The sequence below is a fragment of the Haematobia irritans genome, chromosome 1, assembly GCF_050003625.1.
Source record: "Haematobia irritans isolate KBUSLIRL chromosome 1, ASM5000362v1, whole genome shotgun sequence".
NCBI classification, from domain to species: domain Eukaryota; kingdom Metazoa; phylum Arthropoda; class Insecta; order Diptera; family Muscidae; genus Haematobia; species Haematobia irritans.
Genome location: NC_134397.1, coordinates 49545076 through 49562460, shown reverse-complemented (window position 1 = coordinate 49562460; position 17385 = coordinate 49545076). Strand labels below are relative to the sequence as shown.

General features: G+C 28.7%; 1 protein-coding gene across 20 annotated transcripts in view; it reads left to right on the top strand.

Moving 5' to 3' along the window:
• Positions 1 to 17385, top strand: part of gish (casein kinase I gish) — a 148000-nt gene that overhangs the window by 90646 nt on the left and 39969 nt on the right. For 12 of the 20 annotated variants that reach the window (XM_075290261.1, XM_075290260.1, XM_075290270.1 and 9 more), the window contains exons 3-6: positions 445 to 567; positions 1070 to 1299; positions 6716 to 6775; positions 10656 to 10766. In XM_075290261.1, the coding sequence (XP_075146376.1) occupies positions 491 to 567; positions 1070 to 1299; positions 6716 to 6775; positions 10656 to 10766 (478 nt within the window). In that variant the 5' untranslated portion in view covers positions 445 to 490. The remainder of the gene's footprint in view (positions 1 to 444; positions 568 to 1069; positions 1300 to 6715; positions 6776 to 10655; positions 10767 to 17385) is intronic. The other 8 variants (XM_075290264.1, XM_075290263.1, XM_075290279.1 and 5 more) reach the window with 1 other exon arrangement.

Genomic DNA, 17385 nt, shown 5'->3' with positions numbered 1-17385 from the left:
TAGAAGTCAATACATATTTTTTGTTTGTTTATTTGAATTGTTTCCATGACTTTACTTCACTTAAATATGCATCAGCTTAGAGTGAGCGAAAAGGTAACTCATTGCTGATCGAGAAAAAGTGAGTTTGGGAAAAATTCAACTGACTCAAGACTGCATAAATATTGAGTTAGCTAAAAATCGCCTCAAATTAGTAAAAAGTTAGTTTGATTTTGAGTGAGTTCGATAAATTCCTACAGGGATTGTATGTCAAATTAAAATCTCTCACACACACATTCATTCTTTGTTCAATGTGTCAACAAAAGGTATAAACATTTTTTTATTTTGTTTATTTTAAAATTTTCCGTTCTCCATTCTGTTGGTCTTCCTCCATTGTCATTTTCAAACTATCTTAATATTAAAAACAAACTTTGGACAACTTTTTAATAAATATTCTATTCTATTTAGAATTTTCAAAATTGTGTAGTCTCGTCGTCCATTCGTATAATCTACGATGTTGCGGCAAGAATTCCTTTTTAACACCAACAACGGTAACAACAACAATGATGATGATGATATAGCAATGAAAAAGTGGGTACTACTTCCTTCAAGGAAGAAAAACTGTCTCTGTGTGTGTTACAATACTTGTTTTGTTTATTTATAAATAATGCAAAACCCCTCCAGAAGATATCTATATGTCAATTTGACTTTTTGTGTGTGTTTTATTTTTATTAAAATTCATTTAACAAAGCCAATGCCACCCAAATTATTGAATAAATTCAAGAAATATTGGTAATAAAAAAAGACAATAAAAAAAAAGTGATAGAAAATTCCCAACGCCCATTGATATAGCCCATGACCACGAAACGGAGGAATGCTATTGATTTGAAGCTTTGTCATCATGGATATATTTAATCATTTCAGCGCTTTTATTAAGCATGTCAAGAAATTTCTATCGATTTGTATCGATTTTCATGCCAATAATTGTGTTTTTTTGTTGAGTTTGTGAAACTATTTTTGTTTTGAAATTTGTTTTTGTTTTTTCTCCTCTTTATTTTCTTTTTGTATTAATAATGTTTCGTTTATTTTTCAGTGGTGGTGGAACACAGCCTGCAGGGACATCCGGAGCCGGTGGAGGCGGCGGGGGAGGAGGAGGCGGTGGCGGGGGTAGCGGCACAGCTCCTGCACGAAACGCAGTCAGTTCCGGCAATATGTATTCCGCCCGCCAATCAGTAAGCACCTCAACCGGGGTCCTTATGGTCGGACCAAATTTTCGTGTCGGTAAAAAAATTGGCTGTGGTAATTTTGGAGAATTGCGGTTAGGTGAGTTTAAAAATTTTAGAAAAATGTCTTAAAATTTTAATGAAATCAAACATCAAACATTTATCAATAAACAAAAATAATAATAATAATTAAAGTAAACGATTTGGTCCGATTACCTTTTGCAAAATAGATGAAAGTTGCCAGTTTTGAATTGGGGATAAAATCGCCTTTTCGGCTAAAATCCACATTTGACTTTATCCAAAAACCTCTAATCCACTATTGATGTTAATTAAAATAATCCCTTAGCATGTCTGCAATATGGGCGGAGAAGAAAGGTCTAGGAGTAAATCCTTTAAAGACTAGAATACAAGGGACGTAGGAATTGTCGATATAGGAAATAAACAAAAAGTAGATTTTCGCTTTTTCGAACTTTTGGATAAAACAACTTTTGCATATACAACTTTTTCCAAATTTGGTAAATTCTACTTTTTGAAATTGGGAAAAGTCGACTTTCGAATTTTTGATTTTGTCCTAATATGGAAACAGGACATTTTTCGAATTTTTATGAGTTGTCATAAAAGTCAATCGCCCTTATTCCTGAAGTCGCCCTCGCCGTCGCTTTTCGTCAGTCGCCACTAATTGGTATTCCGTTCGTCGATATATTCTGCTATCGAAGAAAATCGGTATTCCTGGTGTCGCTTTTTGTCGCCAACATCGTCGCTTTTTGTCGCTTTAAATTTATCAGCGACGAGTTTAGTGTTTAATTTTTGAAGAAGTTTTTTAGACTTTATTAATCGAACAATTGAAAAAAAAATGTAAAAAATGGAAATTGGTAAGAGGTAAAGTGACTAATATTCAACAATTACAAAAAAATGGGGAAAAAATCAGTATATATAGCAGTTATGGTCATCACATTCAAATCATAGAAAAGAACACTGTACAATTAAAGTAAACGTGTTGATTTTCAATTCCATTTATTTTTAATAGAAATCCTTCAAGGCCAATGTATTTTATTTAGCACCAAACTTAGGTAACAATTGTGTCGAACTTTGAATGATCCTTGGACACATAATGTCAACGTCGTTCCAATTGTATATGCCGGATGTTGTTATTGTCCTAATGTAGATATCTAAATCATTTCCCGAGTCAAATTTGTCATTTATTTTGATTTTCCAAGTCAACATTGGATTACAAACAAACAGCATTTTAAACGCAAATAATTAAAATTCAGTTTTGCACATCAGCTGATTGTTTTCTTTGATCTCAGCGTCGTCGCCATTTTTGTAGTTTTGGAAGCTTTAACTGTCCTCGAATATATATATCCACATTTTTCCGCGTCAAATTAAATATTTTTTGATTTTCAGACTTAGACTTGCGTCAGCAATAAAAATATTTTAAACCGAAAAAAATAAAATTCTTTTTTTGCACATCAGCTGATTGTTTTCTAGTGATATCGGCCTTTTATTACCGAGTATTGTAATTGGTACAAAAAGTAATCGTCGTCGTCGCCGTCGCCACTTCGCAGGAATACCAAATGAATGACGAGACGACTTAAAAGCGACAGACGACAAAAAGCGACGGCGAGAGCGAGGGCGACTTCAGGAATAAGGGTGAATGTCAACTTTTCGATTTATGTGTTAAAAGTCGATTAATTAATCGATTTTGGTCACTATCCAAATTCGATTAGGTTAACTCTAGTTTAGCTATACCTCTCAGTTTATAACCCCGGTTCTAGTTAACTGATTATAAATGAAAAGGTATCTCTAGAAGAACCGGATATATTAATCACAAAAAAATCAAAAAATTAAAAACAAAAAAAACACAAAAACGCAATTAAGGTAGTGAACAATTTTAAATTCTATTCAACACATTTGCGTATCCAATTTGATACCTTTAGTGGAACCGAATATATTAACCGGTTTATATTCGCACCCGGGTTCAAAGGAAAAATTAAAAAGTTCGCGATGTAGATAGTGAATAATTGTATCCAACACATCTGCCTCAAATTTTGTGTAGTTATCTATATTTGGACCGGAGATATTAATCGGTTTATATCCGTAACCGGTTTCAAAATTTTTCATCAATAACTTTAGGGAAAGTATCGCGGTATATTTGTTTTAATTTAAATTTTTCTTCTACGGCGCTTATTACATATAAATGCTCTCTAGAACCGGCTTCCATTACATCTAAATACTCCCTCCGGAGATATAAACCGGTTCACATCCATATCCCGTTAAAGGTCTCGTCTGTGGCGTTTATTATATCTAAATTTTCGTTAGAACCGGATATGTTAACCGGTTAATATTCATAACCGGTTTAAGACCGTTACCCGGTTTAAAAGTCAAAATGAAACAAAAAAAAAATCAAGAAAAAATTTCGCGATAAGGTAGTGAATAATTATAAATTGTATTCAACACTTCTGCCTGTCCGTCAAAGTCAAATTTGTGCAACTACCTATACTAGAACCGGCGATATTATTCGATTTATATCCGTACCCGGTTTAGAAAAAGAATAAATTTTGGGAAAATATCGCGCTATTTTTTAAATATTTTTTTTCTATTACGGCGCTTATTACATCTGAATTCTCCCTAGAACCGGAAATTTAACCGGTTCACATCCATATCCGATTAAAGGTTTCGTCTGTGGCGCTTATTACATATAAATTTATATCCGTAACCGGTTTAAACCTGGTTCTTTGTTTTATTCTACCCTGAAAACCAATTTCAACTAAAATTTGATATAATAATTTGCTATGCAAAATTAAATTTTTATGCTTATAATTAAAATCATCAGCGAATATCTCATGTTCTAGCAGAGATATCTGCATAAATTTGATTTTCAAAAATAATCAGAAGTGTTGCCCACAACTTGCAACCACGGTTGCCACTCCAGCCAAAAATAATCTACCAAAATTGGGAGAATATTTTACCAAAAAATCTTTTTTCCATAATTTTATTTTTTATTTTGTCAAAATTTTATTTCTATAGAAAATTTTTGCAAAATTTTATTTCTATAGAAAATTTTTGCAAAATTTTATTTCTAAGAAAATTTTTGCAAAATTTTATTTCTGTAGAAAATTTTTGCAAAATTTTATTTTTTTATTTCTATAGAAAATTTTTGCAAAATTTTATTTTATTTCTATAGAAAATTTTTGCAAAATTTTATTTCTATAGAAAATTTTTGCAAAATTTTATTTCTATAGAGAATTTTGTCTACATTTTATTTTTATAGAAAATTTTGTCTACATTTTATTTTTATAGAAAATTTTGTGCTGATTTTATTTCTATAGAAAATTTTTGCAAAATTGTATTTCTATAGAAAATTTGTCAAAATTTTATTTCTATAGAAAATTTTTGTAACATTTTATTTCTATAGAAAATTTTTGCAAAATTTTATTTCTATAGAAAATTTTTGCAACATTTTATTTCTATAGAAAATTTTTGCAAATTTTTTATTCTATAGAAAATTTTTGCAAAATTTTATTTCTATAGAAAATTTTTGCAAAATTTTATTTCTATAGCAAATTTTGTTAAAATTTTATTTCTATAGAAAATTTTGTCAAAATTTTATTTCTATAGAAAATTTTGTCAAAATTTTATTTCTATAGAAAATTTTTGCAACATTTTATTTCTATAGAAAATTTTTGCAAATTTTTTATTCTATAGAAAATTTTTGCAAAATTTTATTTCTATAGAAAATTTTTGCAAAATTTTATTTCTATAGCAAATTTTGTTAAAATTTTATTTCTATAGAAAATTTTTGCAAAATTTTATTTGTATAGAAAATTTTTGAAAAATTTTATTTCTATAGAAAAAAATTTTGTCAAAATTTTATTTCTATAGAAAATTTTGTCAAAATTTTATTTCTATGGAAAATTTTTGCAACATTTTATTTCTATAGAAAATTTTTGCAAATTTTTTATTCTATAGAAAATTTTTGCAAAATTTTATTTTATAGCAAATTTTGTTAAAATTTTATTTCTATAGAAAATTTTTGCAAAATTTTATTTGTAAAGAAAATTTTTGAAAAATTTTATTGCTATAGAAAATTTTTGAAAAATTTTATTGCTATAGAAAATTCAAAAAAAGTCAAAATTTTATTTCTATAGAAAATTTTGTGCGGATTTTATTTCTACAGAAAATTTTGTGCGGACAACGGTCAGGATTATGACCTATTTCATTTTCCAGATTTTTTATTAATTCTAAATGAAAGCGATTGTAAAACAAATTTAACTATATGAATTCTAATGCGTTTCCGATAATATTATTCAATAGTCATTGTTTCCTAGAACACAAATAGATAAAAAATATCGCTATAGAATTAAAACTGATTAGTAAACAATGACAAATAGTCTGAGATAATTTACAGTTTTAAAGTCATTTCTATATGAATCAGCTAATTGTAATATTCTCCCATTGTGGAGAATACATTTTAAGGATTAAATAATTTTTTCATTATCAATTAAATTGTGTAAGCAAATTGCCATTGGGAGCTGTGGGGGGCAAGGTAATGCTCAAACCGAGCAAAAAAAAAAGACAATATTTGTACATCTCATCAATTATCAAAAAGGTAAATAAACTTCTATACAGCACTTGGCAAACATACTCATAAAATGACATAATTTTATTTTCATTTTTGTTTTGTCAAAAATATCGCCATGATGACGTCGAAAAATATTTATATATATACGACATATACGTTCTCATACATATGGGCATATACTAAATATGTAGGATGTATGTACTTTTGGGAATTTTGTTTTACTAATAGAATGAAAAAAAAAAATACATATTGAATTTATATATATACACAGTGCAAGAAAAAAATCGAATATATTTGTTTTAAAAATTTTTTCTACATTCGGTATTTCTCAAATGGGAATTCCCGAAATATTGAAACATATTGAATTTCCATTTTCATAGGGAAATTTTTAACGATATCGTGGAAACATTTGTAGGAGAATGAAGTAAACCAGTAAAGCGCCATGTACCATGGTATTCTACACTAAAAAATGCATTGAATCAGAAGGAGTTTTATCTTAATTTAAAGATTTTGGTATTAATTCGTAGCCAATAGAATAAAACTATTTTATCTGCGAATCGTTTCTTGAATGTTTAGTCCTATGTAATCCACCTTGTCCGATAAAGGAATTGCTTTTCCCTGGAAATTGTAATGAGATCAAAAAGTCTGTTTTTTTACTTTTTAAATCCTACTTTTTCACAAAGCAAAGTTAAGATCTGGATCCCGTTCATATGCAATCCGAGTGTCCTTGAAATTTGTATAGTATTTATAATTTCTCGAAATCAAATCCCTTCATTTTTTTTTCTTCTGATTATTACGATTATTAGGGGGTTTTCTCCCTCTTGTGATTATCATAATTTCATTAAAAAACACTTTTTTGCATGCCAGTCACAATATTTTGTTCAGAAATAAATATTAAATTTTTTTGTATTTTTTTCTAAAAAATATTCTACAGGTCGTCGTATGTGCTTCTTCCCACAAACTGCCTATTCCGCCCGAAATATTAATCCAGCAGGTATGAACGTTGAACATGAAAAAAAACAAAAACAACTCATAGAATCATATGCAAGACACATGATCTATCAATCAAACAGATGAATGTTCGACATGGTTCATACTCTCTTCCATTTATTATGTCTCTATTTTCTCTATGTTGCAAAATCAATATTAAGTCCTTCTTTGTATAGTGATTTCCGTTTTTTCGATCTGTTATATATGTGCAATTTTTTCTATTTAAAATTATATTGTAATGATTTGTGTATTGACCCTTGGGTTCAAAAAAAGTCGTAACCTTTATTTTTGTTTTTGTCGAAAATGTTTGATATGTTTGTATTTTCTACATGTGATGAATTGGGTGTCAATATTCCTCCTCGTTTGCTTGGGAGGACCCCCTGGAGTACATATATTCTTAGACGTCGTTCCAACTAAACAGTCCTTATGGATATATCTGTCCATCCATCCATTGAAATCAAGCTATCTTTTTGAAGGAATAGAGATATTTGCTTGCTTTATTAGAGCCTTTGTGTATCATCTACCTTTAGCATGGGATGAATTGTATATTAATTTTCATCTTCTCGTCGTGAAACTCTGGTGCCAGTCATCTCCGTCCGTCCATCCTTCTGTTTGTCCGTATATCCCTAAGTAATCACATTCCTTCTGGATATGTATGTCCGTTCATTTTTTGAAATCAAGCTAGCTATTAATGGAATAGAGTAGAAATATTTGTTTGTTTTTTAGAGTGTTTGTATTCTCCACCTCTACCATGGGATGAATTGCATTTTAATTTTCGTCTTTTGCCTGCGTATTTTGTTTTTAATCATCATAAAATTCTGGGTCTGAGTCATGTCCATCCATCCCTCGGTTTGTTCACACATTTGCCCCTCAGAAATCAGAGTCTTTGCAGATATCTCTGTCTGTCTATTGAAATCAATGTACACAGAAAAAAATATCACCAAAACATTTTCAATTAAAAAGTTGATTGAAGTTGAAACTTTTTTCAATTAATAAATTAATTGTATCAGTTAACTTTTTACACACAAAATTTTTTTTCTGATTCAATCACGAAATTAATTGATCCAATTAATTTTTTAATTGAAATGTCTTCAATCACGAAAATGATAGTATCAATCACAGTTTAAAATGGACATAGAAAAAAATCTTGATTAAAAATTAATTGATTTCATTAGCAAATTTCAATTAAATTTTTAATTAAAAATTTAAAAAAAGTTTCATCACTTTTTTTAACTGAATTAGTCTTCCGAATTTGATTAAAAAGTTAATTGTATCAATCAATTTTTTAATTAAAAATTTTTAAATTTTCTATCATTGACTTATTAACTTAATGTTTCTATCATGATTAAAAAGTTAATTCTATCAATTAATTTATTAATTGGAAAATTTTTCAAATTCAATTAACTTTTTAATTGGAAATATATTTTGGTGAAATTTTTTTCTGTGTAATCAATATAGAAATATTAAGTTCATCGTTAAAAATGTTAAAATTTTTAATTAAAAAACTAATTGATACAAATAGCTTTTTACACAAAAAAATTTTTTTTTGTCTCCAATCACGAAATTAATTGATTCAATTAATTTTTAATTGAAATGTCTTCAATCACGGAAATGATAGTATCAATCAACAGAGTCAATTAAAAAATTAATTGTTCTAAGTAAAAAATTAATTGATACAATTAATTTTTGTAATAGATTTTTATTTCAATTAAAAATTTTGTTAAGCCAATTAAATTTCTAATTGAATATTTTTTTAATAACAATTAAAATTTTAGTTGGAAAAATTTTGGTGATATTTTTTTCTGTGTAATCAAACTCGTAAGTCAATTAAAAAAAGTGATAGAAATTTGTCTTAAGTTTTAACTAAAAATAGAAATTTGTCTTAAGTTTTAACTAAAAATTTATTTCAAACAATCAATTTTTCAATTAAACTAAAAACACTAACCCCCATTTTCATGAAGCTCCGTTAGTGCTACGTTAGCTAACGAACTTTCAAACCGTACTATGGACATATCTGTCATCATGCCTATATATTCCATATCGTTAGCAGAAATGCCAAAGAACGTAACTAACAAAAATTCGAAAAATGGTTTTTTGACTGCATTTTGCGTGTTTTATCAACAGCCATGGTCTGACAAACTTTTAGGTTGCTACGATCAAAAATAAAGTCGGAGTGTTTTAATCAGTATTTAAAAAAATGGTTACGTAAACATTATTCTTGCAGATTTTATAACGTTTTTACCTTCTCCTGTAAAAAAAAAAAATTAAAATTGTAGTTACGTTCTTTTGCATTTCTGCCAACGATATGCCATTTGGGAACTTAACTGAACTTTGCAGTTAAAGTTAACCGGAGAGAAGATATTTCCATTTTACTTCCTGATAACTTGGAGTTAAAGTCTAACGACGCTACATAAAAATGGCCGTAAGTCAATTAATATATAGGCAAGATGAAGAAAGTAATTGAAAATGTGACTGATACTCAGTCACATTTTCGTGATTAAAGACATTTCAATTAAAAAATTAATTGGATCAATCAACTAATTTCGTGAATGAACCAGAAAAAAAGTGTGTGCATAGCCTTTGATCCTTTAGGTGTTGAGATTTAATCGTCCAGGAATTCTGTGTCCTAACAATGTCCGTACGCCCATCCTTCGGTCTGTCCATATATTCGTTCCTCAAAACTCAGAGTTCAAAATATGGACGGACAGACACATATCTGCTGTCTGTCCATCTATTGAAATCAACCTAGATTTTGCAGGAATAGTGATATTAGCATGCTTTTTTTTCGAGTTTTTGTACCCTCCACTTCAAGCATGGGATGAATTGTATATAAATTTTCGTCTTTTGTCTGCGTATTTTTTTAATCGTCATGAAATTCTGGGCCTTTGTAATGTCCGTCTATGGGTCTACCCCGAAAAACATACTAAAAATATAAAATGACCTAAGTTACACCGGAATACTGTTTCAAAGGACTAAAAATAGACAGCATGGTTATGATACGGCCAGCGTATTTTTTGAATGGTCATGAAATTCTGGGTCTTAATCATGTCCGTCCGTCGGTCTGTCCAGAAAAACAAAAATATTAAATGACCTATGTTATACCGGAATACTGTTTCAAAAGTCTGTTAGAAACATCGAGAAACCTTGACTATAAATAGACAGCTTGATTATGGTACGACAAAACAAATTTCGAAGATCTCCCAACACTTCTAACCCAAAAGTCGTCCTGAAAGCAAAATGTTCTAATTGGCTTGTGCAGTGTTAAGGATTATGCTAAACTTAAATCGTTGATAATTTTTTATTATGTGACAGTTTTTCGCAGGCACCCGGTCAAGATTTTCATGTGGTTGACGTACGTGGGATGGAGCCAAATAAGGTGCCCAGAGATGTGACGGATTTTAAGCGGAAGCGAAAAATTGATTAGATTAGAACATAAGTTTTACTTGTGAAAAAAATATAGGCGACATTTTTTTCTGTGTTTACGAGTTCAAAAAAATTTACTTAGTGTGAAGTTGGGGTACAAAAAAAAATATTTTTTTTCCATCTGTCGGGAAAAAAAGAAATAATAAAGCAATCACTGGGAAGGAACTGAGTTTTTTCAAATGAATCTAATTCAAAAAAAAAACTAAAGGTGGGTACTTGGATTTCTGCACAGAAAACTAGCTTGTTGTTTTGAAACAGTTAATTTAAAAAGATGAAATGCTATGCAATCAATGCCCTAGATCTTTTTCAGCCATGATTTGGCAAGATTTGATAAAAATCTCAGAGATATTTCAGCATTTTTATTGAATTTTTAGTGGAAACCTCATTCTAATGCAGAAAATTTAATAATTATTTTTGAGGAACATTAAAAATTCTTAAATTTCCCTTTCTTTTCTTTACAGGCAAAAATCTGTACAACAATGAACATGTAGCAATAAAAATGGAGCCAATGAAGTCAAAGGCTCCACAACTACACTTAGAGTATAGGTTTTATAAACTATTAGGATCACATGGTAAGTTATTCCAAATTCATTTTTTAATATACTTTTTTCTTTTGTATAGCCATAAATTTTATGTTTTTTTTTTTTATATACAAAATACTTATTTTCTTTTGAATTAAAAAAAGTGAAAAAAATAAGTTGCGTTTACTTTGAGTTTTACCATGAATTTTTTATTGTAAAAGAAAAGAAGTCATTAGGTTTTTCTACATTACAAAAAAAAGAAGGAGAATTCTCATATATACATTCAATTAAAACTGCAAGACCTATTTGTGAAGGAGCAAATGCGTTTTATTTTCTATGAAATGAAACAGAGTTAGTCGAAAAATCATTTTTCATATTATTAATCAATTTTCCACACATATTTTTAAAGAACTTTATTAAAACAAGTATATATTTGGTTGGGTTGTTATCGGCCACCATTTACTATTTTTCCTCTACACACAAAAAAAAAATATCACGAAAATGTTTCCCATCAAAATTTTAATTGTATTCTAAAAATGTTTAAATAAAAATTGAATTGGTTCCAGAAATGTTTAAATTGAAAGAAAAATTCAATCACAGAAATTAATAGTATCAATTAACATTTTAATTGGATCAATTAATTGTTTAATTGGCATTGGTGATTGATACTATCATTTCTGTGATTGAAGAAATTTCAATTAAAAATTAATAGGATCAATTAATTTTGTTATTGAAGTCAAAAACTATTTTTTTCTGTGTAGCGAGATAATATTCCATTAGTCTAAAACTTTTGTGATTCCTCGGTGAAAAATTGTAATAAGTAATTTCCACAGGTCAACTCTAAAAGACATCCGCATTGACCGAAACAAATGGTAGTCCGATAATGGAAGGTCTCCCAGTTATTGTCGTGTTATCAACGATGTGGTTGGTCTAGCGTTGTTTTGTTAGAAGACGAAACATTTTCTGTTGATCAGCTCTGGTTGTTTTTTTTCGATTGCTACCATTAAACTCATCAGCCGTTGACAGAAAAGTGCAGAATAGTTCAAACAGACAGAGTGGATGAACTCTTTCCAATCCCAATTATCTTGTTGTAGCGATTTTGATTCACTTTTCGTCTTGTATGACCAATCCTTTCAGCAATGCTTAGATTTCATTTCATTCAACTTTCGTCAATAATTTGGTTCAATTTTTTAGGCAATGTATTTGGTACACAAACATTGGACTACGTTTTGTAGACAGGTGTAGTTACATCCCAATATTTCAGGTTCACACCATTGTGATACCACAGATCACAGATGATGAACTTCTCTCTTATCAATGAGTGTTGCCCGATTCTATGTTAAGTTCATTGACAAGGGATGGACTTTATTCTTATAACCGGTACGAACGGCGTTTCACATTGCACACAAAAAAATTTCACGAAAATTTTTTCCAATTAAAATTTTAATTGAGTTTTAAAAAATTTTAATTGATTCAACAAATTTTTTAATTGAAACAAAAATCAATCACAAAAATAATAATATCAAATAATTTTTTAATTGGATCAATTAACTTTTTAATTGACTTTCAATTAATTTTTTAATTGATACTATTATTTCTGTGATTGAAGACATTTCAATTAAAAATTAATTGGATCAATTAATTTCGTGATTGAATCAGACAATTTTTTTTTGTGTGTGCACTGAAAGCTTTGAAACATTTAGAAATGTCACCAGCTTTACTGTGAAAGTATAAACCACCACTGAAAAACTATTTGGTCGAAACTGGGATTAAAGCCATCACCCCTAGTATGCAAGGCGGGCAGAGCGAAAGCATCTTTCCCATCGAAATTTCTGCAACATTACAAACTGATACATCGTCGTATCCGTAAACCTTATGCTATCGAAAATATAGCGAAAGCAGTTGATATTTTTTTCAACTTCTCCAAATTTAATTTTTGGTTGAATGAAGCTTAAAATTTTACCTTTCAACACAAAAAAAACCATAGTTTGGATTTGATATTCATCAAAATAATTAAAATAAAAATATTAATAAAAAACTAAAGTAGTCGAAAATTTTAAGAGAGCATTGACAAAATTATGGCCTCTTTTACTAAATTTTTTCCAATAGTTTGGATTTGATATTCATCGAAATAATTAAAATAAAAATAATAATTAAAAAAAGCTAGTTAAAATAGTCGAGTAAGCGGGCATTGTCAAAATTACAGTTTCTTTTACTTCATTTACTTTCTAATAGTTTGCATTTGATATTCACCAACATAAAAAAAAACAATCCAACTTATTTTCGCCCATGTTTGCTGAAAACTCATTCAATTGACAGCTTTTCCCATTTACAGATAACAATTGTTTGTTTACAATTAGCATCTACCATTTTTCTTGTGTTTCCATTTGTACTCTGAGAGGATTTTTGAAAGATCTCTCATTTACTACGAGTAAAGTAAAGGAACACAAGTAACGTATGGTTTGACAAAAACAAACTCTACTGTCGATGAGTCAAGGCCAGTGTGACGTATGAGTGTTCTCCTATACTCATGGATACACATACACAACAATCATACGCCATCTTGTACTCTGTATATGCACTAACAACTTAGTGTAGTGTAGTTGAACTAAATGTTTTTTTTTTCGCATACAATAAAATATATTTTATACATAATTTGAAAATATTTTTCTTTGCTCCACATTTAGAATGCAGTTTTAATCGAATTTAAGCTCAAGTTTAATAATCTAATATAATTGAGAGCATTAAGAGAGAGGACTTCAATTTAATAGTCAGCTCTTTCAAATCGTCTTGTTGTGTTGTTATTTTTGCTCATGTGCTAATCCAAGACACAGCTTTTAATTCCCTATAATGTATTTATATACATACATTTGTATCTACTTAAACCTAGTATAACATATATATTTTTTTATGGAATATAATGTTACTAATTTACCAATATTTCGCATAAATATTATAAGCGTAAAATATCTATCCCACAATAAGAAAATATCTAAGAGTCAGTTAGAAAATAATAATACCAAATACCATTCCAAACAAATCCTCCAATAAAATTAATTTGTTTATTACTGCACCGCTACCACCTTTGTTGTGAAATGAAGATGAAAACAAAAACTAATCAACCCCCTTACGATATACCTTTAAAAAAATTTCGATATTATTACAATAAAAAAAAAACAATACCAAATGTTGTTTCTTATTTCTACATTTATACATATGTAGTTTAAATGTATGTTGTTTTTTTGGAAATTGTTCTGTTATCTTAATAAAACGAAAGATTTTCTCTAGCATATTACGCGGAGGTCGGTGCTTACATTATTTTCTAATATTTTATTAAAAACAAAAACTAATTTTTATACAATACAAAAATTATACGAGTATAAAAGAAATTTCTATAAAAATTTTATAATTGTAGTATTTATTACATGTTAAATGTTGTAATGACTTTAACATTGAGCGACAATTCTAAATTGTTTTTATTCTAGAATTTAATGTAATTAATAATATATATTTCTGAAAAAAAAAAATAATAAAAATTAACAAAAAAATAAATTACAATAAAGAAATATTATATAAAAACATTATAATTAAGCTTAAATAGAAAAAAAATGATACATATGTATTAGGTGAAGAAGTTAAATCTGATATTTTCCACACCATGGCGACTAACACCTAAACCTGTAGTCGTAGCACATCACCGACTGAAAATACCATAACATTGGTTTTGCTTGAGGTGGAAGCCCCCAACGGAAAAAGGTTTCAATTGCTTATAAATCACTTTCCCCATATCTGCGTCCGCTCACTTTTTCTTTTAAATTTGCGACCGGACGTCATACACTTTTTGTCCGTACACAGAAAACTATTTTTCCAATTAAAGCCTTAATTGAGTTTTAAAAAATATTCAATTAAACATTTAATTTATTCAACAATCAATCACAAAATCAATTATTTTTTAATTGACTTTTCAATTAAATTGACGACATTTCAATTAAAAAATTAATTGGATCAGATTTTTTTGTGTAGGATTCCACACAAGCCACTTTTGATGGAAGCTTAAGTATGAGTATATTGCGCTCACAATATGGCGCTCACAATATGCCCGCTCCGCAAATTTTAAACTGAAGCCACATTATAATGGATTTATAATGAATAATAATTGTAAAAAAATTGGACAAAACGCAAAAATTAATTTATAATAATAGCATATTCACGAACATTTTTGCAATTAAAATTTTAATTGGGTTTAAAAAATATTCAATTAAAAATTTAATTGATTCAAAAAAATTTTTTAATTGAATCAAAAATCAATCACACAAATTAATAGTATCAATTAAATATTTAATTGGATCAATTAATTTTTTAATTGATACTATCATTTCTGTGATTGAATACATTTCAATTAAAAAATTGATTGGATCAATTAATTTCGTGATAGAATCAGAACTTTTTTTTTGTGTGTACAAGCCGTGCTCCCAACAATCAGTGGTATCGAGAAATGACCACTTTTATTTATCTATTGGTTCACATACTTGAGTGTGGGCTGAGCAAATGATCGTGGAATGGAAGTAGACACCCAGATCCACTCAAAAATATAACTCAAAAATGTGTTCCAGAAACCGAGATCCACTCAAAAATATAATTCATGTGTTCCAGACCCGCTGGAGAGTCGAAATATGGGGAGTTCGTTTATAGGGCACTCATCCTGGAGAGAAACTTCCAAATATCTTCCAATTTATTTTCACACACATGTGTTTTGGAATGCTAATGAAAAATCTTGCCAGATGCATTTATTTGGTTTATATCTGCTTAGAGAGCAGCTCTTCCCTTCAATCCCTCTTACACAAAAAAAATATCACCAACAAATTTCCAATAAACATTTTTAATTGAATTCTAAAAAACTTTCAATTAAAAATTGAATTGGGTCAACATTTTTTAATTGACACAATATTCAATGACGAAAATTAATAGTATAAATTAAATTTTTATTTGGATAAATTATGGAATGTTTTAATTGACATTGTTAATTGATACTATCACTATCACAGACTCTGAAGAAATTTCAATTAAAAATTAATTGGATCAATTAATTTCGTGATTGAATTGAAGATAAAAAATATTTTTTTCTGTGTAGTTTCGGGGGTGTAGAAAAGTGGAATTTTACACTCAACATTTAGCCTCCTCTGTCATAAAGATGACCATTAGTACCGTTCTCTAAGACGGCGGTGATATGAACTTGTCGTTTACTTTTGAATTGATCAAAATCAGATTATTTAGCTTTCATAGGGCGGGAAGAAATCAGTCTTCCCAATGCCTCTTCATCCTCACCTACAGGAGCTATGTTTTGCACACCTATAGGAGTGCTCCATACAGTGTTACAGTTGTGGCACTTCTTCATGCGTTGTCCCACTAAATGTTATGTTATGTCACTTTTGAATTAATTTCTTTTTTCTCCCATAAAGAGATTTAAAATAAAAGTGTTCGCGTCCAATACTATAATACATATAATATTCCTTTCAAGTCGTGATATGTACCGCCTGAAAGTATGCAAATAAATTTTTCTAAGCTAACGAAGCAGCAATATTGGATGAAATGAAAATAAAATAATTGTTAGATTCATTGCGATATAATTTCAAAAAAGGCCGCCTTTCTCCCTTCCCTCATTCATTGCATGGGGACACCTCTGGTAGGAGATTTTCCTCAACAAGAGTTGGGTACATACAAAAAAAATTTTATCATTCAATCACGAAATTAATTGATGCAATCAATTTTTTAATTGAAATGTCTTTAATCACAGAAATGATAGTATCAATTAAAAAATAATTGAAAGTCAATTAAAAATTTATTGAACCGATTAAAAAATTAATTGCTACTATTAATTTTTGTGATTGATTTTTGTTTCACTTTTGAACTAATTTCTTTTTTCTCACATATCTCTTTAAAATAAAAGTTTTCGCGTCCAATACTATAATACATATAATATTCCTTTCAAGTGAAGATATGTACCGCCTGAAAGTAGGCAAATAATTTTTTCTAAGCTACCTATAAGAAACAGCGATATTGGATGAAATGAAAATAAAATAATTCTTAAATTCATTGCGATATAATTTCAAAAAAAAAAAAGGACCGCCTTTCTCCCTCCCTCATTCGTTGCATGGGGACACCTCTGGTAGGAGATTTCCCTCACCAAGAGTCGGGTACACACAAACAAATTTTTTTCTGATTCAATCACGAAATTAATTGATGCAATTAATTTTTTAGTTGAAATGGTTTCAATCACAGAAATGATAGTATCGATTTAAAAATTAATTGAAAGTCAATTAAAAAATTTATTGAACCAATTATAAAATTAATTGATACTATTAATTTTTGTGATTGATTTTTGTTTCAATTAAAAAAAAATGTATCAATTAAGATTTTAATTGAATATTTTTTAAAAGTCAATTAAGACTTTAATTGGAAAAATTTTCGTGAAAATTTTTTCTGTGTAAAGAAAAAAACTCAATATTTTAAATATTTTTATAAAATTAAAAACTTTCTACATTTTAATAAATTAATTGTCAATTTCTAGAAATAAACCAAAACTGTCGCTCAATGTTCTAAGCTACCTTAAAACCGATATATTTTTGTATTATTTAAATCGAATTGTATTCATTATATTTTTTGGAACTAG